Source organism: Nothoprocta perdicaria, unplaced genomic scaffold (assembly GCF_003342845.1).
Source record: "Nothoprocta perdicaria isolate Ctin4 unplaced genomic scaffold, notPer1 scaffold_96, whole genome shotgun sequence".
Classification (NCBI taxonomy): domain Eukaryota; kingdom Metazoa; phylum Chordata; class Aves; order Tinamiformes; family Tinamidae; genus Nothoprocta; species Nothoprocta perdicaria.
Window position 1 is genome coordinate 519,856 of NW_020456265.1, and position 21,028 is coordinate 540,883.

The following is a 21,028-nucleotide window of genomic DNA, read 5'->3' on the forward strand; positions in this document are numbered from 1 at the left end:
AAGAGAAGAGAAGAGAAGAGAAGAGAAGAGAAGAGAAGAGAAGAGAAGAGAAGAGAAGAGAAGAGAAGAGAAGAGAAGAGAAGAGAAGAGAAGAGCTGCATGCCTTGCAGCGCACTCGCTGCGGGCACGGACGCACCCGCCGCGGGCGCGTGTGAAAATCTCCCAGGACCCCAGTGCTTTCTCGGAGGCTCTGCTGCAGCCTCGAAGGGCTTAAGGAAGGGTTTGCATAAGGGAAAAAAAAAAAGAAAAAAAAAAAAAAAGAAAAGAGAAAAACATGGCACTGCATGGATGCCGCTTCCCTCCCGTGGGCAATGGCACGCCGCAGAGCCCGCCACCAAGCGCCCATGGCACGGGTGGTGGTCCCAGCCCCGCTGGGGGAATCCTCATTTGCCTGGAGAAATTATAGTTATTATTATTAATAATTAATGTTATTATTATTTCAATAATAATAATAATAATAATAATAATAATAATAATAATAATAATAATAATAATAATAATAATAATAATAATAATATGGGATTCCCTCTCCAGCCCCATGGAAAACCTTTCCCTGGACCGTGGGGAAGGAAGCGGGCGGCGGGCACCACGTCTACCCCCTCGGACTGGGCGAGCCGGGCTCTGGCGCGCCCCGCTGCCGCTCTAACCGCCGCCTTGCTTCCCTTGCAGGTCTGGGCGACGCCTGGGGACAGCCGAGCAGGATAGGGCCCTTGGATAACGTGGCAAAGGAGCTCGGATCCCACCTGCTTCAGGTAGCGTGCAACCCCCTCCCGGAGGCGCTGCGCCTGGTTATGTGGTGTGATTCCCCTTGCCTGCCTTTAGCCCCGAGAAAGACAAAAAAAAAAAAATGGCTTCATTTCCCACCCCCTGCAGCCCCCTSTGACCCCCAGCAGCAGCAGCGGGAGCTGCTCCCGGAGGCGCGGGAGCTGAAACGCGGCTCGCGGTGCCCGTTCGGGGCCGCGGGCAGCGCGGAGGGTGACGAGACGGCGCCTCTCGGGGCGCCGCCGCCCCCGCCCGTAATTCACCAGGAGAAACTTTTTCTTCTTCTTTTCACGCTGCTCCTGAGGCAGGAGGTGCACATCTGGATTAGATCTCCTATGTACGTTAGCACCTGAGAATACAGTTGTTGGAAATCCCGTTGATCTGCCCTGGAATTCCTCTGAATTCCCCCTGTGTAGGGCAGTTTAGGAAGTCGCTGGAGCGGGTGTGCCAATCACAGGGGGAAAAATTACATTTAGCTCCATGCTTTATACATAACCTTAATACAGGGAGTGTTTTTATTATAATTGTTTTTTTCTTCACCCGATTTTAAAGAGCTAGTAAACCGTAATCATTTAACGGCCTTGTTATTTTTATTATTATTATTGTAGAAAGTTAGTATTTGATCACAGAGAACCGAGGCTGTTTTAAACTCCTGATTCGCTTCGACCAAAAAAAGAAAAACAAAAACAAAAACAAACAAACAAAAAACCCCAATAACAGTACCAAAAACAAAAGGCTCCCGAGGAACTCTGTGCGGGTCCGCGGCTGCCCCCCCTCGTGCCGCCCCCGCCTCGATGTCGGTCTCCGCCAGGCGGTGGAGCCCCGGACCTTGGTCACTTGAAACACCCCTGGCCTCACGAACCGGCCGTTAGCCTTTGGCCATTGGCCGTTAGCCGTTAGCAGTTAGCGGCTGGCCGTTAGCCGTTAGCTGTTGGCCGTTAGCCGTTAGCGCTTGGCCGTTAGCCGTTAGCCGCGCGGCGCCCCTCGGCTCCCGCGGCCCCCCGGCTGCCACCCTTGGCGGGCGTCTCGTGCTGTCCGCGCTGAGCGGCGAGGCCGCCGCCGGGAAACAACCTCGGGGGAGAAGTTGTTCTTCCCGCTCTCCCGGCCCGGCTCTTCCCGCTCTCCCGGCCCGGGGAGCAGGGGCAGCCCCGCGGGCAGCGGCCGGGCCAAGCGCGGGAAACCTGCCGCCATGCGAAGGGCGCCTACAAGGCACCATCCGCCCTCCTCAGGCCGCGCTCGGGGCCGCGGGCTGCGGAGCGCGCCCCGTTGCACGGCTAAAACAAACGGAGACCGATAAAACGGCAAACGGTCCCGCGTGGAGGGACTTCAGCCCCCGGGGCACGCGCTCTGGGTGGTGCTTGAAGCAGCTGGCGGCGGGTCGGCTGCCTCAGGGATCACGGCTCTACCTTGAATATACACGTGTGGTTGTGTCACGAGCACCGTTGTTGCACTTGCTCCTTGCTGCTAGCTGCTAGGGACTGAAGCTGCAACCCCCAGTAACGCTACATGCTAATCACCTGCAACGCTCATTTTACAGCTCAGTTATTTCTGGCACTAGAAATGCCGGGCGTTTTAATAAAAACAGCACTTTTCCTATAAACCTTTTTTTTTTTTTTTTTTTTTTTTTTAAGGATTCTTAAACTGAAACTTTACATACAACACTTCATTTTCTCTCTATATATATCTACACATTATATCGAGATTAGAGACCTCTAACTGTCTCATTAATGAAAATATTAATAAACAGTAACAAAAGAATTAACCCAACTCACTTATGATGCAAGTAATCACAATCACAATCACAAGACAACGTTTAGAAGCAAACTTACGCATGAGGATGCAATAATCTATTTCTCTTTTTAATACTGCTACAAAAGTTAATTTATGTTCCAAAAACAACCAAAAAAGAGTAAAGGCAAAAAGTAATCTGGTTTCAATTACATGCAGTAGAATYGTTAGTAGGCCAAGGAATAATTTGGAATATATTTTTTTTTTACTGGGGCAGCAATGTAAGAGCATGAAGCATACAGAATTTTATTCTGTCTCTCCTGGTTCAATAACTTAAAATAAGAATTAAATAGGCATTCTATTAGAATAAGAATTAAAGTAGGCATTTGTTTTATCTATCCACTTTTAAAATTACTTTTCCATTCCATATATATTTTCCAGTGATTGCTATATATATATATATATGCATATGTGTATATATGTATAAAGGGTTCCCAAATTGATTAGAGATATTGAATACTAAAAATTTTGGCTGAGAAAATCAGGTGCTATTAAAAGAATGCTGAAACTTAGGCACTGGAGAATCAAGGTGCCCCAAATTGGCAGTTTGTATATTCAAATTGTGACTGGTTTTGGCTAATCCAAACCATTTCCAAGGTATTTGCTTTATGAGAGATTTATGATAAAAATAAAATTCCTGTTTTTACTTACACAACTAACATTCAGRTCAATATTACTGTGAATAAGAATCTGCGGGGTTGGTTCTTGAGTTTCCCTTACACACTACCATTAGTTTAGAATCAAATATAGCTTTATGACTATAAATATCTCTCTTCAAGTGTCATACATTTTCTCATGTTAATTTATTACATCTTCTTTTATCCTCTGCAAATTCACATTGCTATATAGTGACAGTCSTCTGTTCACAAATACATTGATAAAAATATATCCAAAGAAATTTAAAACATTGCTTATAGTATCATTAAACATATTGCAAATAGCAGTAAGCTGTGTCTGCCAATTACACCATAAAAAACGGCTTGCATAGTACTAGATTTTCCGCTAAAAGTACCACATAGCTCAGGATTTGTGCTAAGCACTAAAATAACCAGAATCAACAGGAGAATGTTAACTTAAAGTGAAGCAGTAAAGCTAGCATCTGCAAGGGAAATGAATTGGATTTCACAATGTGTGTGTGTGTGTGTGTGTGTCATAGTGTGTACGAGCAGTATCAGATAAAGATTTTTTTTTCATATAATACTGTATGTGCTGCCCTCAAAGTGGAAAAACAGCCTTCTTCCAAAAGACTTTAAAAAAATCAGCATAAAATTTCTAAACAGAATTGTATTTTATCTTACATATTTCTCTTTTACAGACTTTGGACGGCTTTGTTTTTGTGGTAGCATCAGATGGCAAAATAATGTACATCTCAGAAACAGCATCTGTACATCTTGGCTTATCACAGGTATGAGCAATATATTTCATCCCTCTGTTAAATACTGGTAGTAGATTTGCAATTTATGCAAGTTATCATGCCATACATAAAAAAATCATTGGCTTTTAGGGATATTTGAAGCTTTGGCTTTGTTCTCCGATAAACAGCCTTACTTAAATATTTGAGTTTCTTTCACTTCAGTCACATCGAGATCATCTTTACATCTTTTTTTGTTCATTGTATTTTACTCCTCATTACCTTTAGGAAGGGTAATAAATAATACGATATTGCAAATTGCAGATATATTCTGAGCTGGAAACCCAAACCCCTTGCCTATGTGGTAATGCTATATGTCTGAAATAAAGTTTAGAATTCAAGTCTATATGTTTTAGATGGTGTAAGATATTGAGACTTGCTATGAAATAGAGAGGAAATCTGATGTGGAACATAAGTTTTATGGCAAATGTGTTTTTGGAAAAAAAAAAAGAAAAGGGGGTCAGATTTATGAGTGCTCACATGGAATTCAGGGTAATTTTTCCTGAGTTTTTCCAGCTCAGTGGCCTTTTCAGTAAAGCGTTTTATATGGTTGTGATAGAACTCATAAAACTCAGTTTACTACTGTTCTGCACAAGAAGTATAAGGGGGGTTTATTGTTTTTTTTTTCCCTTTTCTTTTTCTTAGAAGGACATTTCTATTTTTTTCCCTTCTTGGGATAGGCACAAGGACAAAAAGACATGTATTTATGGCAGGGTAAGAGTTTCCATACCTTTGTGTGGAAATGTATAGCAGAAATTCATCTGTAACACCTGACCCAAAACTTGCCAAACTCCAGAAAAAAGCTCCTAACTAATTTCACTTTCACCAGAGCAGACTATCTCTTCAGAAGTAGTTGCAGCTACTTCTCAGAATTAAATAAAGTCAGATTAAGAATAAATAGCAAAGAGCAGATGAAGGTGAGAGTGGGCAAGATGTTCTGTTTCAGGCTAGACTGAAAAAGTCGGTGCAAGATGCACTATTTCCGCAAGCAGAGAAGGGGCCGAGTTGTGGAGATTGTAAGTGCACTTCAACTAAAGTAGTACCTAATTTTTTTTGAATGAAAAGTTATAATGCACATTGGATGTGTTTCTATACCAGCAGTATTAGAATTAGTAGTTATAAGAAAAGCAGAGCTCTAAATAGCTAGAAAAAGCAAGTATATCAACTTACCACTTCTAAATGCAAAAGCAATTTATKCTCCCTGTTTTTTAATCCCTTTTTGAACAAGTAATTTTGAGAATCAATACTCTCTGTAAATACTTCTTTTTTTTTCTGTGCTGATTTRAAAATGTGTTTAGGGAATATTCGTAGTTCAAGCAATTTCTTCAGCCGAGTCTGCTACAGTATAGCATTAGTTGTTTCATAACATTTAATATATGTTTAAATAACTTCAAATATTACCTTGCTTTAGAATAAACTTTCCGAGACTATGGCCATGTTTTCTTTTCTGAATCAACAGCTCCATTAAAAGTTTTTCTTCCCCTAACTTTTTGAAAAGATCTACCATAACCGCGTAAGTAGATTCACTTAATCCGTACAATTATTCCAAAGCACTGAGTGTTCCCACTTCTCCTGCTGAAGTAGTTTAATTCTCCCATATTGTTTGCAGTTGGGTAAGTGGTAACCGGTCTCCTTGATTTTGTTCAGAAATTGTTTTTAATTTTTTTTTTTTTCTTCTGGAGGAGTCTGCTGATCTTATAGGTCTCAGTGTTATGCAGCCATTCGGTGACATTAAAGAACTGTGAGATCCGTAGGACAATCAACAGACTGTGCCACATTAAAGGAGAGGGGAATGAAAGCATCACGCAGGCTTTAGTCATGTTTAACTCGTACACCGCTATGGCCTTTTGCACAGACTGAATTCCCTGTGAGTTGCTCAGGTAAAGCTGTATAAGCTTCTGCTGTTAAGACTTTTGCTCAGAAAAAAAAGAAAAAAAAAGAGGATTTGGTCTCATTGTTGGTTGAAATCAGCTTAATCGGTAAAATCACAAATACTTCAGAGTAGCAAAGGTGTGTAAAGGAATGGGATATTCCCTTGAATTTCCCAGAAAACTGTAGATCAGGGAGGACAGAGAGAAGCAAAATTTAAGGGTGTGATTTAGACACTTAAAGCACTAAGTGCTTCAGTCATTTCCCAGCACACAGGATATATATATGAATACAATAAAACAGCTAAACACGCTGCTGACTTCTCCCTTCTGTCCTCATATTGTTTTATCATTAAGTCTGCTCCTCCAATTTCCCAATGCTTTATTTTTCAAGGCACATTTTTTCTTTAAATACTCTTAGCATTGATAGTAGGATATTCCTACATACTGAGATATTAATACTAGGATATTCCTGTAAGCTTCCTAGGGCTCTAAATGAGCTCTTTTTTTCCTCCTCCTCTGGAAATCACTGGGAGTTTTGCCACTGCCATCAACAAGAATGAGATTGGTCTCTAGAAGCAAATTCTGCAAGTCTCCCTCAGCAGAGTTATAATCCCACACTATATTTTCAACAAGAGCTCTCACAGAGCCCCAGCCAATACAAGCTGAGACCAGAGTGATGATGATTGTAGAAAATCTTTTAGCGTGTATATAGAAAGGCCTTTTTATTAATAATTTTGACAATTAACTAGTCTACCATCAATTTCCAGTTAAAGTGCAGTTTGTTTGAAAAGATATATTTAAACGAAATAAGAAGTCCATTTAAAATATTTACAAGATATTCTTGGAGACCTACTACACTAGTCTTTATCTTCTAGTTGATCTTGAATTTAATTTCAGCAGCAAGAACGTACAGCTTCTGAATAACCCTTCAGTACCCAACAGGGTTAAGCTAGTTAAAATTGTGGACAAAAAAAAGCCATAAAGGATATGTTCTCAAGATCTGTTTTTTACCGCTAGTTCACTCTTTTTGACAGCGCAGACAGAAGTATCAGAAACAATATTTCTGAAAAGGCTACATCTTCATTTGTGGGTCTGTCACTTAATTTGTGGGTTTGGATTTTGATCATCTGTTCCTCTGTAATGTATTAGCACGTACTGAAGGGCAGGACCCCTTCCTTCATCTAGTTTTAATCGGCCTCAGACCAAAGTTGAACCGGCTTGTACCAGCTCAGATGATAGAGCCAAAACCTTGCCTCGTTTTTCCGTGGATAACAAATAGATTCAAATTCCTCCTATATTTTTTTCTACTTAAAGGCCAGTGACAGAAGGAAAAGCAAAATTCTCTTAGGAAACAATGGTGAAAGATACATATTTTTTTAATTTTGAAAGCCTGGACTTTATTCCAGCCAYTTTTTGGGCCCAGGAGGGAACTAAGTTTATCTTTGACTTTTGATAAATCATGAAGTATTTAACCACAACATCTGAACTTTTTCAGAGTTTATTTTACTTTCATCAAATAAGTATATGAAAGGCAAAATACATAATTATTTGCTCTAGAATCCATCTACTTAGTCCTCTGTGTTTATTATGAATCATTTCTTGGCAGGAAGAAAACGTGCAGCTGAGTTACACATAAAAAAGCTCTTACGAGGAAACAGCACTATTTGGTAGTAAGCAGGTATTTACAGATATTAAAAAGCTGCGTTGAGGAAGCAGCCTTAACAAGCCCGAGGCGTGAGATTTTAGAAAGTCCATGAATTGAACCATATAAGTTATTTTTTTTAGGCATTCAATATTTCACCGTAGGCTGTAAAATAGCAAACATCCACTATGCCTAGCAGGAGACTGTGGTCACTTTGGAAATTACGTGTACATATTTGGGTTATTTGACTCTTTCTTAGCCCCCGTCTTTTTGCAGGCGGCTTTAGGTTTCCGCTCTCCTTTTTACAATTCAGTTTGGGTTCAGCCTTGGACCTTCACCCCSCACTGCTTTTGCTGGGCCTGCAAATGCATGCATCCTCACAGAAAGCTTTCCTATGTATTTATTGCATATTCAGAAAAATAGAGTCATTAGTTTGACAAAGCACCTCAGTTTGGAATTTCAGATATGACCTGCGATGCAAATTGTRTTTTGAATAAAGCTGGGACCTTGAGCCCAGTCCTGTGACTCGTGTGAACAAACACATCTGCAAGTAGTCCTTTTGGAATAAGGAACTACTTTTGGAAAAGCAAAAGCTACCACAAGGTACAGATTTTAGGAATAGGTGCACGTTAACGTGGTACTAGCAGACATACGATTCTGGATTATTACAGCTGATATCACTAGTCCAGCTGGTTGGTGGCGTTTCTGAAACAACGCCTGTATGTTGAAGGGAGAGATGGTTTGAAGATAGCTACCAATAATGTTAGTGTGTAAACTTTATTCTTTAATGCAATTAGTGTAAAATCAGAGGCAAAACATGCTCTTCTGCAGTATGATTTTTAGCCAAAGTCAAAATGGTAAGAACAGGAATATATATTATATTCCTTTCAATTTGAACACTGATGCTAGCTGAGTGGCTGTTCCAGTGGCAGCTTTTCTTGTTCTGGTTTACTAAGCATATAGGCTAGAGAAATACTCATCACCCTAAGAATTACTACATTTTTTTTGAGAAAAATCATAGTTTTGTGTGTCCATAGATGATTATGATATTTACAGAGACAGCTGTGGATGCTTCTTTTTTTTTTTTTTTTTTTTTCCATATAATTGCAACTGAACAGAAGCACTGAGAAACAGCATGACTCAGAGTGAGATTGGGAATTCTCCTCCCTCCCCCGTCACTAAAGCTTGAATATGGAGTGTTGCTATAACAGGTTCCCACCTGTTATAATCCTGAAAAGGAACAGTCAATGCTTTTTAAGGAGAACTCTTAGAGAAAATAACATAAATAAACAAACATAGTTAAATCTTTCTTTCCCTTTCTTTCTTTCTTTCTTTCTTTCTTTCTTTCTTTCTTTCTTTCTTTCTTTCTTTCTTTCTTTCTTTCTTTCTTTCTTTCTTTCTTTCTTTTTCTCTCCTCTCTCTTTTCTCGCTTCTTGTCTTTTGTGAAATTCTACTTATACAAACGAGCAAATATCTGGTCAGAATATCAGATGTTTTATTTTTGCATAAAGGGCTTGTTGCAAAGAAGCAGGGGGGAATAGATGACTAGAAAAAAAGTTAGTTTGCATAGCCCTGGGAATAGACATTCCATGAATAATGCAGAAAATGGAACTATGAGAAACATTTTCAGAAGAAGATTGCTTTGTGGGGAGACAACTTCATTTATTCCAAAGAAAAGGCAACTCACACATCTTAGCAAATCAGTGGGATTGGTCCAGAAGAATAGGTTAAACTACTTCACCTCTCAGCTGTCTCTGATCTTGGGGGCCCAAGGCACATCAGGCCACGCTGAACAATTGGGCAGCCTGACACTAATTTAAAACACAGGCTCAAAGTGTTGGTTCACTCCTTAAATCAATTACTCCATCTATCCAAGACTTTTGTGGGTGAGTTTTATACATGGCAAACAGTGTCAGCAAAGAGGACATACGATGCACTCCATTCTTTTCTTTGCACAACAGTAGTTATGGGTACAGMAGTGGGAAAAGCAGAAGTGTGAGCACAGTTTAAGTGCCAAAAGGAAAAATATAGATATTTAAGACAGATCTTGTCTTTTTCTTTATTGTGCATGTTTACTTGAAGCAGCAAAGGCTCGGGCCAGTGTCTACGAAAATAAAGAAGTCTATGTTTTGAGTTCAGTGACTACTGTTCTCATGCTCAGAACAGTACCCAGAGTACAGTATCCACGTACTGCTCTGGATTGGTTGTGGTGGATGCCCTTTGAAAAGACACAAAAGAAATGTGTAAGTCTAACGGGTTGGCTGTGAGGGCTCCACTGCAGGCTGAACCCTGGGTGATTGCTTTGGGGAACTTGTGAAACCATTTTTTAGGGTATCCGTCTCTCTGAGCTAGCACTGTGCACAGAGACTTTACGCTGTTTTGTGCCAATCTAACATTTCTACAGCTGCTCTAGTTTATCACTTCATTTGCCAGCTCTCTCCTCTAGCAGCTCTTCTGTGTCCAGATCTTCACCAGAAATTCCCACAGAAGCCCCTATGAGTTACTGCTGAAGAAGGAATTAATTCAGTTTAATGGTATAATTTGGAACASTGTTTTGATACACTCAATTTATGCTTAAAAATGGTATGTGGTTACTCCGATGCAGCATACACAGGTCACTGAACAGTGTTTTGGGGAAAGGAGAAAGGAAAAGGCAGCATGTGTTGCTTGTCTCTTTGCAGGTGGAGCTTACTGGTAACAGCATTTATGAGTATATCCACCCTTCCGACCACGACGAGATGACGGCCGTTCTCACYGCCCACCAGCCCCTGCATCCTCACCTCTTGCAAGGTACGTCTAGGATCTGTGATCAAACCACCTTTGTAAAACTACAGACTGGACTGACATGAGAAACATGAAAGCTCACGTCTATCTGATGTGAAGCTATGTACACAAATGGAGCAGGAGCATGAACTTGAAACTGTGACCCACCGTTTTGGTTTGTAGCAGTAAAGCAAGGAAGGCACCCTGGTCTAAGGAATGCTTTTCATCCCATGCAGTTTCAAATGCTTTTTTAGATTTTATCCCACGATCATGGGCTGGACCCCACGATCCCTGGTTTATGTAACGTTGTGGCAGCCTGGCTGTGCACAGCTGCAGCTACGCAGTGTCGAGGGGAAAAAAGGAAGAATACATTAGGCAATTTGGAAGTAGGAAGACACATTTAAAGCTCTAAAAAACAACTGTTAAATCTGTAGTTTGAACAAAAAGCCAGAACTAATACCCKCCACTGCAGAAAGAGCGAGAAGGGGCTTTGTAAATGACCATCCTTTTAGAATATGATCTCCCTGGGAAAATGGTGTCCTCTTGCCTAGGTGCTGGCTCCGGGATTCACCACGGTGCCCCACAAAGGCCGGGCACGTGCTGAGCTGCACGCGATTCCCCATCACTCAGCCGGGCGGCATGGCGCTAAGCAGCATGGAGGGCCAGGGAACAGGCTCAGTGATGATTTCCTTTCTTAGTGGCAGTTCTTTGAACTTCAAAATACTAGAAGATTTTCACTCTGTTATGGTCAACACACTTTCACACACCTTCCATGAGCGCTTAATGACAAGTATTGCACATCATGCCAGTTCTTGACTGGCCTTCGTAAGTCACATCACCTAAAAGCATGAGGTGCTCTGGGTTTACAAGACCATYCCAGTTAGGACTGGATGGCTTTTTTTCTTACATTTCTGGTGTCTGGGCTGTTTCTGCACTTGATGATCTCACCCTAGTTCTGTCTCCTACGACTCCATCGGCACAGAACCATGTACCCTCTCCATGCAAGCAGGTTTAATGTGCCTGGGAGCACATGTACTGCTGGGAGGTGGTGTTAACCATCCTTGCTTTCCTTTCTCTTCCTCACCCACAGATACCCTTAGTTTTACCCTGCAGTGTCCCAAGGAGCAAAACYTTCTTTTCCTTTTACTGGTCTGCTCTTAGTTGCTACTTGATTATTTCATAGTTTGTTAATTCCTTTTTTTTCCTTTTCCCTCTCAGATCAGAGATGGGGATTTTTTTCTAGGTTTAATAATTAAATCTCGTTTCGCTAATTGGAAAATTTCTGTGAATTTAAAACTGTCCCATGAAAATAATTTTTGTGCCAAATACCAATAAGCGCTCAGTTATTGTCTATTAAATGTCACAGCTCTGGTTTCCTAAAAGCAGTGAGATAGGATATTAGCACTGCAGTTCTTGAAATTATTTTTGTTCCGAGCAAGGTATTGACCGTTTCTTGCTTACATTTGTATGCAAATAGATGCTTATCATGTCTGTTAGTACTTGTTCTGTGAAAGAATAGAGTCCCTCCCATGTGTATTGTCTGTGTTTTCATTTTTATAGTGATTTTTAAGGACCTCTTTTTTATCCATATCTCTTCCCCACACAAAATATGAAACTAGAGCATTAAAGTATGCAGAATCCTTTCCTAAACCTTTTAAAAATGAAGGATTCAGCAAATACATTTTGATGATATTTGCCTTTCTTGTGCAAGTTGTGTCATTTTCTTTGGTGAATGAATTTAATCCTGAGATATAACCTGAAATACCTGGCCTAGAGAAATCAAAGCAGTTTTCCTAGTAGTCTTCAGGGAAGCCCTGAAACTTTTTAATGAATGATACAAATGAAACAAGGTATCTCTAAATCCTAGTAGGCATTCTGAATACTTAAACAAAGCATGAAGTTCTACTTTTAACTTAGTACAGAGGGAAGTTTTATATTCTAATAAAAGGAAAAACAGAAGCCTTTTTTAATGATCAATTTTTGTTGTTTTAGTTTCGTTTTATTTCTTTTGATCTCTTAAAGTATGTCTGAGTCATCATGTCACTGGATCAAATGAAAACTTCCACTTTATAACTTCATTATATTACAGATCTCTGCAATCTGTGATACTACTTCAGAAGTAAAATCAATATTGCCCTGCAGASGCAGATATTCATAACACAAACTTACAGTTTGACTTATATAACTTCACTTGTTCATGTGCACTTCAGCTACATCTTAGACATACAGGTATTTTTAGTTCAGTTACTATTTCAGTGGTTGTAGCTTGGTAAGATCTCCAATGATAGAAGTCACAAAGATAAATATACATATCTATACTGTGTGGGATTCTGTTACAGGTCTTAAATAATGGCTTATTTAAGTCATTAGCAGTTATTTATGAACCTTTGCCCTCCACTTTCCCAACCTTTGTAARTGTTGATACTTCTCCTTTATTGCTTCATTTGCACTCATCTTTCCTCATTGCCTGGTGTTATTTCCTTCAAATCTTCCCCGCTCTTGCCAGTGGTTCATCAGTCCCTTTTAAGCTTTTCTAAAAGATCAAATAGTCCATGAGAAAGCTCTAAGCTTTGAAGCTGTTGAGATCTAGAACTTGTATTAGCATGAGTTTTATTTCTCGGGCAGAACTAAYTATTGCTAATTGCATAAAATCAGACATAGCACACTCTTCTTTGTATAATGCTGCTTGTTACATTATTCTCTTTAAATACTTCATCTTGGTACTCAAAGATAATATATAGCTTAAAATATAGTTTAAAAAGCATAACCCTTCTGAAATTATAGCTGCTTCAAAAAAAAACCCTTATACTTTCCTAACATTTCTGGTACAACAAGGCATACCTTCAAACATGGAGGTTTTCACTTTTATTAAATAAAAGTGAAAATTCTTGAATAATCACATGCTTTCACAAGYTGTGTCTTTATAGCTAGATTAAACGTAATAGAACTGAAAAAATGAGAGTTGATAAACCAGCTGTTTATCTTCTCTGTTCAGATAAGTCCAATATGATGCTACAGTGAGTTTTGGCAAGGGAAGCTTTGGGGTCAAGAAGCTGAAAGGAGCATCTCTGAGAAGCATTTAAAAGTCATAAGGGACAAGCAGCTCGGTGCAAGTTTGTGGAGTGCTGCTGTGGCAAAAAGGTGTAATGGAAAATCCCTGTGTAGGTAAGCAGGGAAGTAGCAAACAGGAGTAGCAAGGAGGAATGATTATATTCTCTATGTAGTATTAGTGAAATGGACACTGAATTGTCGTGTGCAATTTTGTTGTCCGCTTAAAAAAATAAAAAAAGAACTGACAGATTGGAGAAAGTACAAGGGAACCACAAAAGTGATTGAAGGGCTGGATATGCTTATAATGAGAGATGAAAGAACACCATCTGTTTGGTTTATCAAAAAGAAGATTGGGAGGTGACTTGATTGCTGTGTATGAATACTTCTAAGGGAAGAAAATACTGGGAACTAAAGAACTCTCTGTTTTAGGAGAAAAAAAATAGTATCGAGAACCAATGTCTGCAAAACGAAGCCACAAAAGCTCAAATTAGAATAATGCACACATTTATAACTAGGAGTTTGATTAACCACAGGAACAAAGTACTGAGGAAAGCAGTGGTTTCTGCCTCTTTTGATGTCTCCGGATCAAGGCTCTATGCCTTTCTGGAAGATACACTTAAGGCAAACAGAAGTTACTGAGCTCAGTTTGGGACTAACTGAGTGAAGTTTAATGATGTGCAATGTACAGGTTAGGCCTATGATCTAACGTTGCTTTCTGGCCTTAAAAATCTATAAGCTATGACTCAATGAAAGCCATAAGCCCCATGATCTGTGGAGGCTTTGGAGAATTTCAGCTTTAAATTACAAAGTCTTTAGGCCGCCCTCTTCCTCGCATGCCCAGCACTGAAAATGTAAAGCAATATGTACTGATCCCTTGCTGTGAAGGAAGTCAACAGCTGGACTCTCTTTCTTCTGGTGACGGGGAAGAATAAAGTTCTCCTTTGCATATACACATTAAATATAGGGTATGCCTCAGTGAATCAACTCACATGAGTCATTGGGCATATTTTGTACCCAGGTTGCAGCTGTAATGAGATAAATCCATTATATTTAAGTGGAATGGGTTAGTAACAAAAATAAAGAATAATTTGATGTCTTTTCCAAATGATGTGTACTGGCTGTGCTCAGATCTTAGGTGACTTTTCTGGCCATTCACTTTGCAAATATGGCTTAGAGTATTTCTGGTCTGCAACACGTGTCTGTGTCCTGACTTAGTCTTACCTGTGAAGTCTTTCACCGCAGACTTTTGTGCTCCTTATGCATCTGTATCTACTGCAAAGCCAAGATTCCTGGGCCTCTGTCCCAAGATCTGCAATACTTCCAGAGGAACCATTCTGGTTATTGGTCATAGCGTAGCGTCAAGGCACCGATCTCTTTGATGCAGAGAAGGGGTTTTGATACGTGCCACCTTTTCTTGAACACTTGGAGCTCTGGAAATGTCTCCTTTCTGCTTGTTCTGTGGTGGAACTAACAAACCAGCGCGCCGTCCGAGAGCCTTCTGCAGAGGCAGCAGGTCTTTACGCAGCGGCCAGAGGAGGCGTGGGCTCCGCGATGCTGAGTGATGGGGTAACAGCAGTTTGTGAATCCTGGGAGGCCGTGAGGATACATTTGTGGACAGCTGGAGGGACCCAGTGCAAGCTCCTTCTCTCTGTCCCTAGCGTGCTGTGGTTGTGGTGCCCTGCACAATTCTGCCTGGCCAGCAATGCCTCCTGAGCCTCACGGAGGCGGGTGAGGAGCCTGGCCCTTGGCTTGCGCGTGGCGTGGAGCTGAGCACCTGCCAGCTGGGTAAACCTGATCTGCTGCAGCTCAAAAGCCAAATTTGGTACCACAGAGTGTGCGGCTGGGGAAGGGAGCAGGGTGGGGAGGAGACGTTTGTGGAGATACTTTTTAGGGAGTGTTTTGTCCAGAGGTGATAAACATTGTGAATCCTGAGTAGTGGCTGTGTTTTAGGGGCTTAGCACTGACAACTGTACCACTAACTACCCTACCCTTAACTGCACCAGATCCTCTTAACATGATACTTAGAGGAAAAGTTACTATTTCAGAGGTCTGAAAGTGGAGAAGAAGGGCAGGCTGCTGGCATCCCACTAAAAAAAAAAAAAAAAAATCATTTTTATTGGTAATTAGCAGTGAAGTGAATCTAAGAGTAGGGCGTCTCAGAGTGCAGTATCTAAACCTTTTATTTCTGCATGGAGCCTCCTGAGCTTCTTTCCCACCAGAAGCTGGAAAGTGTCACCTGAAGAGCAAAAGAGATTTGGGGCCAGTGCTAGGAAACTGCTGAATTTGGGTAAAAGAGGAATAATAACAATCTACCTTCTCAGTATTGCTGGGATTCTGGATACAATCAGAACASAGAACAAACTGTTCAAACGGGGAGGCAATCTAGCAGATCTTGCAAACCAAGCTTGCAAGACAAGCTGTCCAACAACAGAGCTGTGGTTTTCCTACCACAGCAAGAGCATTACCAGAGCAAATAAAACTAGCCCAAAAACTTCAGCTTTCAACTTAGTGTGTGCACAGGAAGTTACTGTCTATATCTACCCATAATTTTCCCACCCATGGCATTTATAACTTGTCATTCAACTGGTGCCAGTCAGTTACCCAGAAGGAATATTCTCAAGGGCATATACACTTAAGCCTGCGATCTGCATGCGTATCTACAGATGCTGCAGCCGTAACAGGGAGAAGGGGAACTGCATCTAACTGTTTAATTTCCTCTCCCTTAGCTAAAGTTCAGGTTTGACCACATGTCCCAAGGAAGGACAGGGGAGAGTTGTGGTTCTCATTCATCCATTTGYGCCCGTGTTTCACTCCACAGAACAGTTCAGCTGATGGTCTCGCTTTGGCACTGCTCTTCCTGGCACAGCAGCAGTGCAGGTGGTGGTGGAGACGCAGCAGACTTGCAGCTCTCATGCCTGTTGTTGCTCTAGCTCTTCTCCAAGCCTATTCCCAAATGTGTCCTGCTTAAGGTCTCCCTTAAAGCTCTGTATGTTATTGCACCAGCCTGTTCTTTGCAGGATCCTTGTGGTACTTCTACTATGTTGTTCTGTTTTGTTCTAGAAGTTGAAGGCACCCACACGCTGAATACAGAGAGGGAAGGTGGTGGGTTCTGGGACCTTTTCTTTCTCCTGGTCCTCCAGAAAAGCTGTAGCCTTGTTATGCTCTCAGAAGAGGCTAGCCAAGATGCTCGCATGCTCTTCTAGTCAGCAGAGTGCTGTGTGGGACCCAGATGCTTTGCAGATTACACAAGAATAGGAACAGAACATGTGCAACTTTATAGTACAGAGGAGGTAAGATGAAAATAACCCACTGAAAGGGAAAAACTATGCAGGGTGTTTGGGGGAAGGGCAGCGAAGTGTTAGGCAGAAATGAACTCATGATGTCTTGTGTTTCCACCCTGTAAAACAGTTGGGCAGGGACACGGAACACAGCTTATCACRCATTCATGCCTTGTCTCCAGAGGACTGCACTAGCTTGAAGTAGGTGTGTGCCTCCACACAAGCTGGACTTGAAAGAAAGTAGGAGCAGGGGACGGTACTCACAGCTCTCCACACAGCCTGAGTGTGCTCTGAGAGGGGTTTCCATTTGCTCTGGCACTGCACCCAGGCTGCCCTGCAGAAKGAACAGGGATTGAGCTTTGAATTGATGTGACAGGGTAAAGATGAGCAGGGTAAAGACSCCTCTGCTTTAACGCTCCTTCATAATCTCTCCCAGTGACAGTGAGGCAAGCACTTTTTGAAAAGAGTGCATGTTGCAGCTCTGTGCAGCTTGCAGGCTGGTCCTGCTAATTCACAAAGTGGCTCTGCAACAAAATGTTTTAATTGCTTTGCCAATCTCAAAGCTTGTGAACTTTCAGAAAGAGGTATGAAACAGCAGCTGTACCTTGCAGAAAATAAAGGCGTGAGAGGTGAAGCTGTGGAAAAGCAGCGATGATCTTTGCTCAGTTCGGASTACAGGCAGCAGGCAAACCACAGACTTTTGTGACTGCTTTCTTTCAAAAGAGATGAAAGATGGAGTGGAGAGCAAAGATGGATTTCATAGTTGCACCCCCAGGGATGGACAGTTCTGGCTTACATAAAGCTAACCATAATTTCACAGAAATGCTTGGAGAATCCTGTTTGGCAGTCATGTGCACTATGAGTGAACAAACGCTCAAATTCTGTATCCAAAATAGCAAGACCCATTTTCCGTACCATGACATTTATCCTGTTTACAAGAGGAAGAAAAGAACAAATCTCTAAAATATGAACAGGCTGTCTTATTCTTACAGAGTTCTTGCAGTCAAAATATATTGCTTGATAAACCAGGCTGGGAAAATAATGGGGATAACGGAAATGGGACACTTGTGCCAATGATGTTCCTGCTGTGAGAAGGAAACCCATATTTCGTATGTGCAGAGACACCAGCGCTTCTCTGTGTCCTTGGTCACAGGCTGCTGTGCTTCAGCTCGGCCAGGATGTTAATGTACAGATATGACTATGTGGTGGGATTTGAAGCAGGCCCTTTGCTACTTGCCGAATTTATAGCTCTCATGGAATCTAACGGAGCAGTTCTCCACAGAAGGAGCCTCTGTGGGATAACCAGGTCGAATAGTTATACACTAGTGGAAGAGAAAAAGTTCTCTGAATGTGAGAGGGAAAGCAAGCCTTTTGATAATGTTCTGCCTGAAAAACAAATGATGATACATTTTAAATTGGACATGGATGTAAACTCTGACTTGCAGCACCTCATCCCTGTAAAACTCAATATAAAGGATACTTCACTTTCTAATGCCCCCTTAGAAACTTGGCAGCAGACGTATTGAAAAAGCTAGACTCTCAGCAAGCTCAACTCCTCTGAACAAGAAAAGCAGAAAAGTTGCAGAAATGTGCTGCAAGTATGTAATCACTTTGATCAAAATTAATGTTATCCTTGGTTTGGTTCTCATTTCCAAATATTAGCAATCATCTCTTGGGGAAAAGTGGCGGGAATTGCAATTTCAGAATAAAAAACAAGAGTTTCATGGGTCATTCTTTAGAAGATTTCAGCAAARAGGTTGTGGACCAATGGGGAGAGGATTGTCACTTTGAAATGGTGCAAACAGAATTTAAAACACAATATCATAAGGAAATCCAAGCTGTGACATATATTGGAGGTGTCAGGAACAGAAAAATAGGGCTGAAGTCACAGTTCACATAATAGGATAAAGAGAAGCACTACACCAAAAACGGGCAGCTAAGCACTCAGAGAGCACCCTAGAGCTCCACTTTTCATCTCTAATGCCTGCATGCAATGTAGATCAGTGAAGTTCTGGAAAGTGTTAAAAGCTCCATTGAGATGGCTGGTCTGCTTCTCAGGAAGCTATCGTCAGAGCAGTTCAAAAGGATAGGCAACTCCGAGGTAGGGACAGAGCTTCCTTTTCAGCTATACTGTCTACTGAGACATCTTCTTAACTCAGTTTCTGAAAAAAAAGTCTTAGAAGAAACTTTCAAAAACTATTCAACTCAGTTGTGGAAAGCAGGGGCAATTGTCCAATTGTTTTAAGCAGATACATTGCACGTGTACAGTRTGTGGATGACCTAGTGGAATAACAGATACTTGAAAAGAATGACGCTGAGTAAGAGATTTAACAGCAGTGATATTTAACATGAATTGCAGCAAATTTTGCATCTCCATGTTTTAGAAGTGCTCATTTAATTGGACCCTGGACTGGTGCTAAAATCTGTGGAGAAATGGGTTGGACATTGAAAAGCACGACACTGGGAAGTGCTCTGGGAGAAAAAACAAAACACGATGACCTGCTCGCTGCCATCCTCTCAGAGACCCACAGTTGCATGAAAATACTCATGCACGGCCTTTRTGTTGAAACTTGACAGACTTCTCAGAAATGTGCTGTGTAAGAATCATCTACACCATGAATAAGAATTTATCATAGCCCTTGGGATATATACCAGAGTGTGAAACATCTCCACTTGGGCATGAAGCTGTATTTGTTTGCTCCRTGTCAGACAAAGCGAGTGTGAAAGGGTAAAGCGCAGCACTGCCTGTAGCACGGCTAGCACAGCTACAGCCTGCTGTGCTAAGAGCAGCACAGCAGCAGRCACTGGGGACTGTTTCAGGAATCACAGAATCACAGAATCCTTAAGGTTGGAAGGGACCTCCAGAGGTCATCTAGTCCAACCCCCTGCACACACAGGGTCACCTAGAGYACAGGGCACAGGGCTGCATCCAAGTGGATTTGGAAGATCTCCACTGAAGGAGACTCCACAACCTCTCTGGGCAGCCAGTGCCAGGGCTCTGTCACCCTCACKGTCAAGAAATTTTTCCTTAAGTTCCTGTGGAACTTCGATGCTTCAGTGTGTAGCCATTCCCTCTACTCTTATCACTCTCCACCACTGAAAAGAGGCYGCCCCCTCCTCCTCACTGCCTCCCTTGAGGTATTTATAGACACTGATCAGGTCCCCCCTCAGCCTTCTCTTCTCCAGGCTGAACAGGCCCAGCTCTCTCAGCCTTTGCTCACAGGGCAGATGTTCCAGGCCCCTGATCATCCTGGTAGCCCTGCGCTGGACTCTATCCAGCAGCTCCACATCCCTCTTGTCCTGGGGAGCCCAGAACTGGACACAGTCTCCAGAGGTGGTCTCATGAGGGCAGTGTATAGGGGGACGATCCCCTGGAGACGCTCTTCTTAATGCACCCCAGGATCCCGTTGGCCTTCTTGGCCACCAGGGCACCCTGCTGCCTCATGGTCATCTTGTCATCCACCATGAACCCCAGGTCCTTCTCTGTAGATCTGCTCTCCAGAAGGTCACTCCCCAGCCTGTACTGGTATCCAGGGTTATTCCTCCCCARGTGCAGGACTCTGCACTTGCCCTTGTTGAACTTCATGAGGTTTCTCTCCACTGAGCTGTCCAGTCTGTCCAGGTCCCTCYGGATGGCAGCACAGCCCTCAGGGCTATCAGCTACTCCTCCCAGTTTGGTATCRTCAGCAAACTGGCTGAGGGAGCACTCCAGCCCTTCATGCRGGTCGTTGATGAATAAATTGAACAGGACTGGACCGAGAATACATCAGACCAGAGATGTGCTGTGAATGTGAGATAATGTACAACATCTCCTGCAATGACAAATGTGAATTTGCACATGAAGCTGTGCTCTGGTCTCAAATATCCCCAGGTACCATGCTATATGAAGGCAGTCCTCTCAGTTCCAGGTGTTGTGAAGGTGCACTTCGTGTTGCACAATGTGTTTAGTTCAGTGTGGCAAACATTTCTGTGCTTACTTACTTGCCTTTGTTCTTTGCAGCTCTCAAAATACTACATTTTGTACACACATCATGTTGCATCCATTGAAACACACACAGGGATTACAGTCAGGTATTAGTGACCTGTTAATCGTTTTCACTAAGGAGGCACATCTATCCTCACCTAGAGAAATAAAGAAACAAGTTTTTTTTTTTTTTTTTTTAAGAAATCTTCAATTTATTTCTTTTCTTCATTTATTTCTTCATTTTTATTTCTTATTCTCCATTCTAGTGAAGCAGAAACAAAAAGAAACAAATAAAAAAAGCAGAAACAAAGCAACACCTAGTCCTCAATATAATAGGCATGGAAAGGATTCTTCTTTGYCATGCAGAGAAAGACAAAAATAGCAAGATATTTGTTAATAATAGTTTTCTTTGTTACCTCACCTGGAACTTCTTCCTTAACAGTTTCTGATCTGCTCAGTAGTGTTTTTTTCTCTATTAGTTCAGGTCTGCAATCTGTG

At 41.8% G+C, this 21,028-nt stretch overlaps 1 protein-coding gene across 1 annotated transcript in view; it reads left to right on the plus strand.

Annotated features, from left to right (window-relative positions):
* Positions 1–21,028, plus strand: part of SIM2 (SIM bHLH transcription factor 2) — a 48,179-nt gene that overhangs the window by 4,517 nt on the left and 22,634 nt on the right. Inside the window, exons 2-4 of the mRNA XM_026053040.1 lie at positions 670–752; positions 3,866–3,955; positions 10,156–10,264. Coding sequence (XP_025908825.1) covers positions 670–752; positions 3,866–3,955; positions 10,156–10,264 — 282 coding nt within the window. The remainder of the gene's footprint in view (positions 1–669; positions 753–3,865; positions 3,956–10,155; positions 10,265–21,028) is intronic.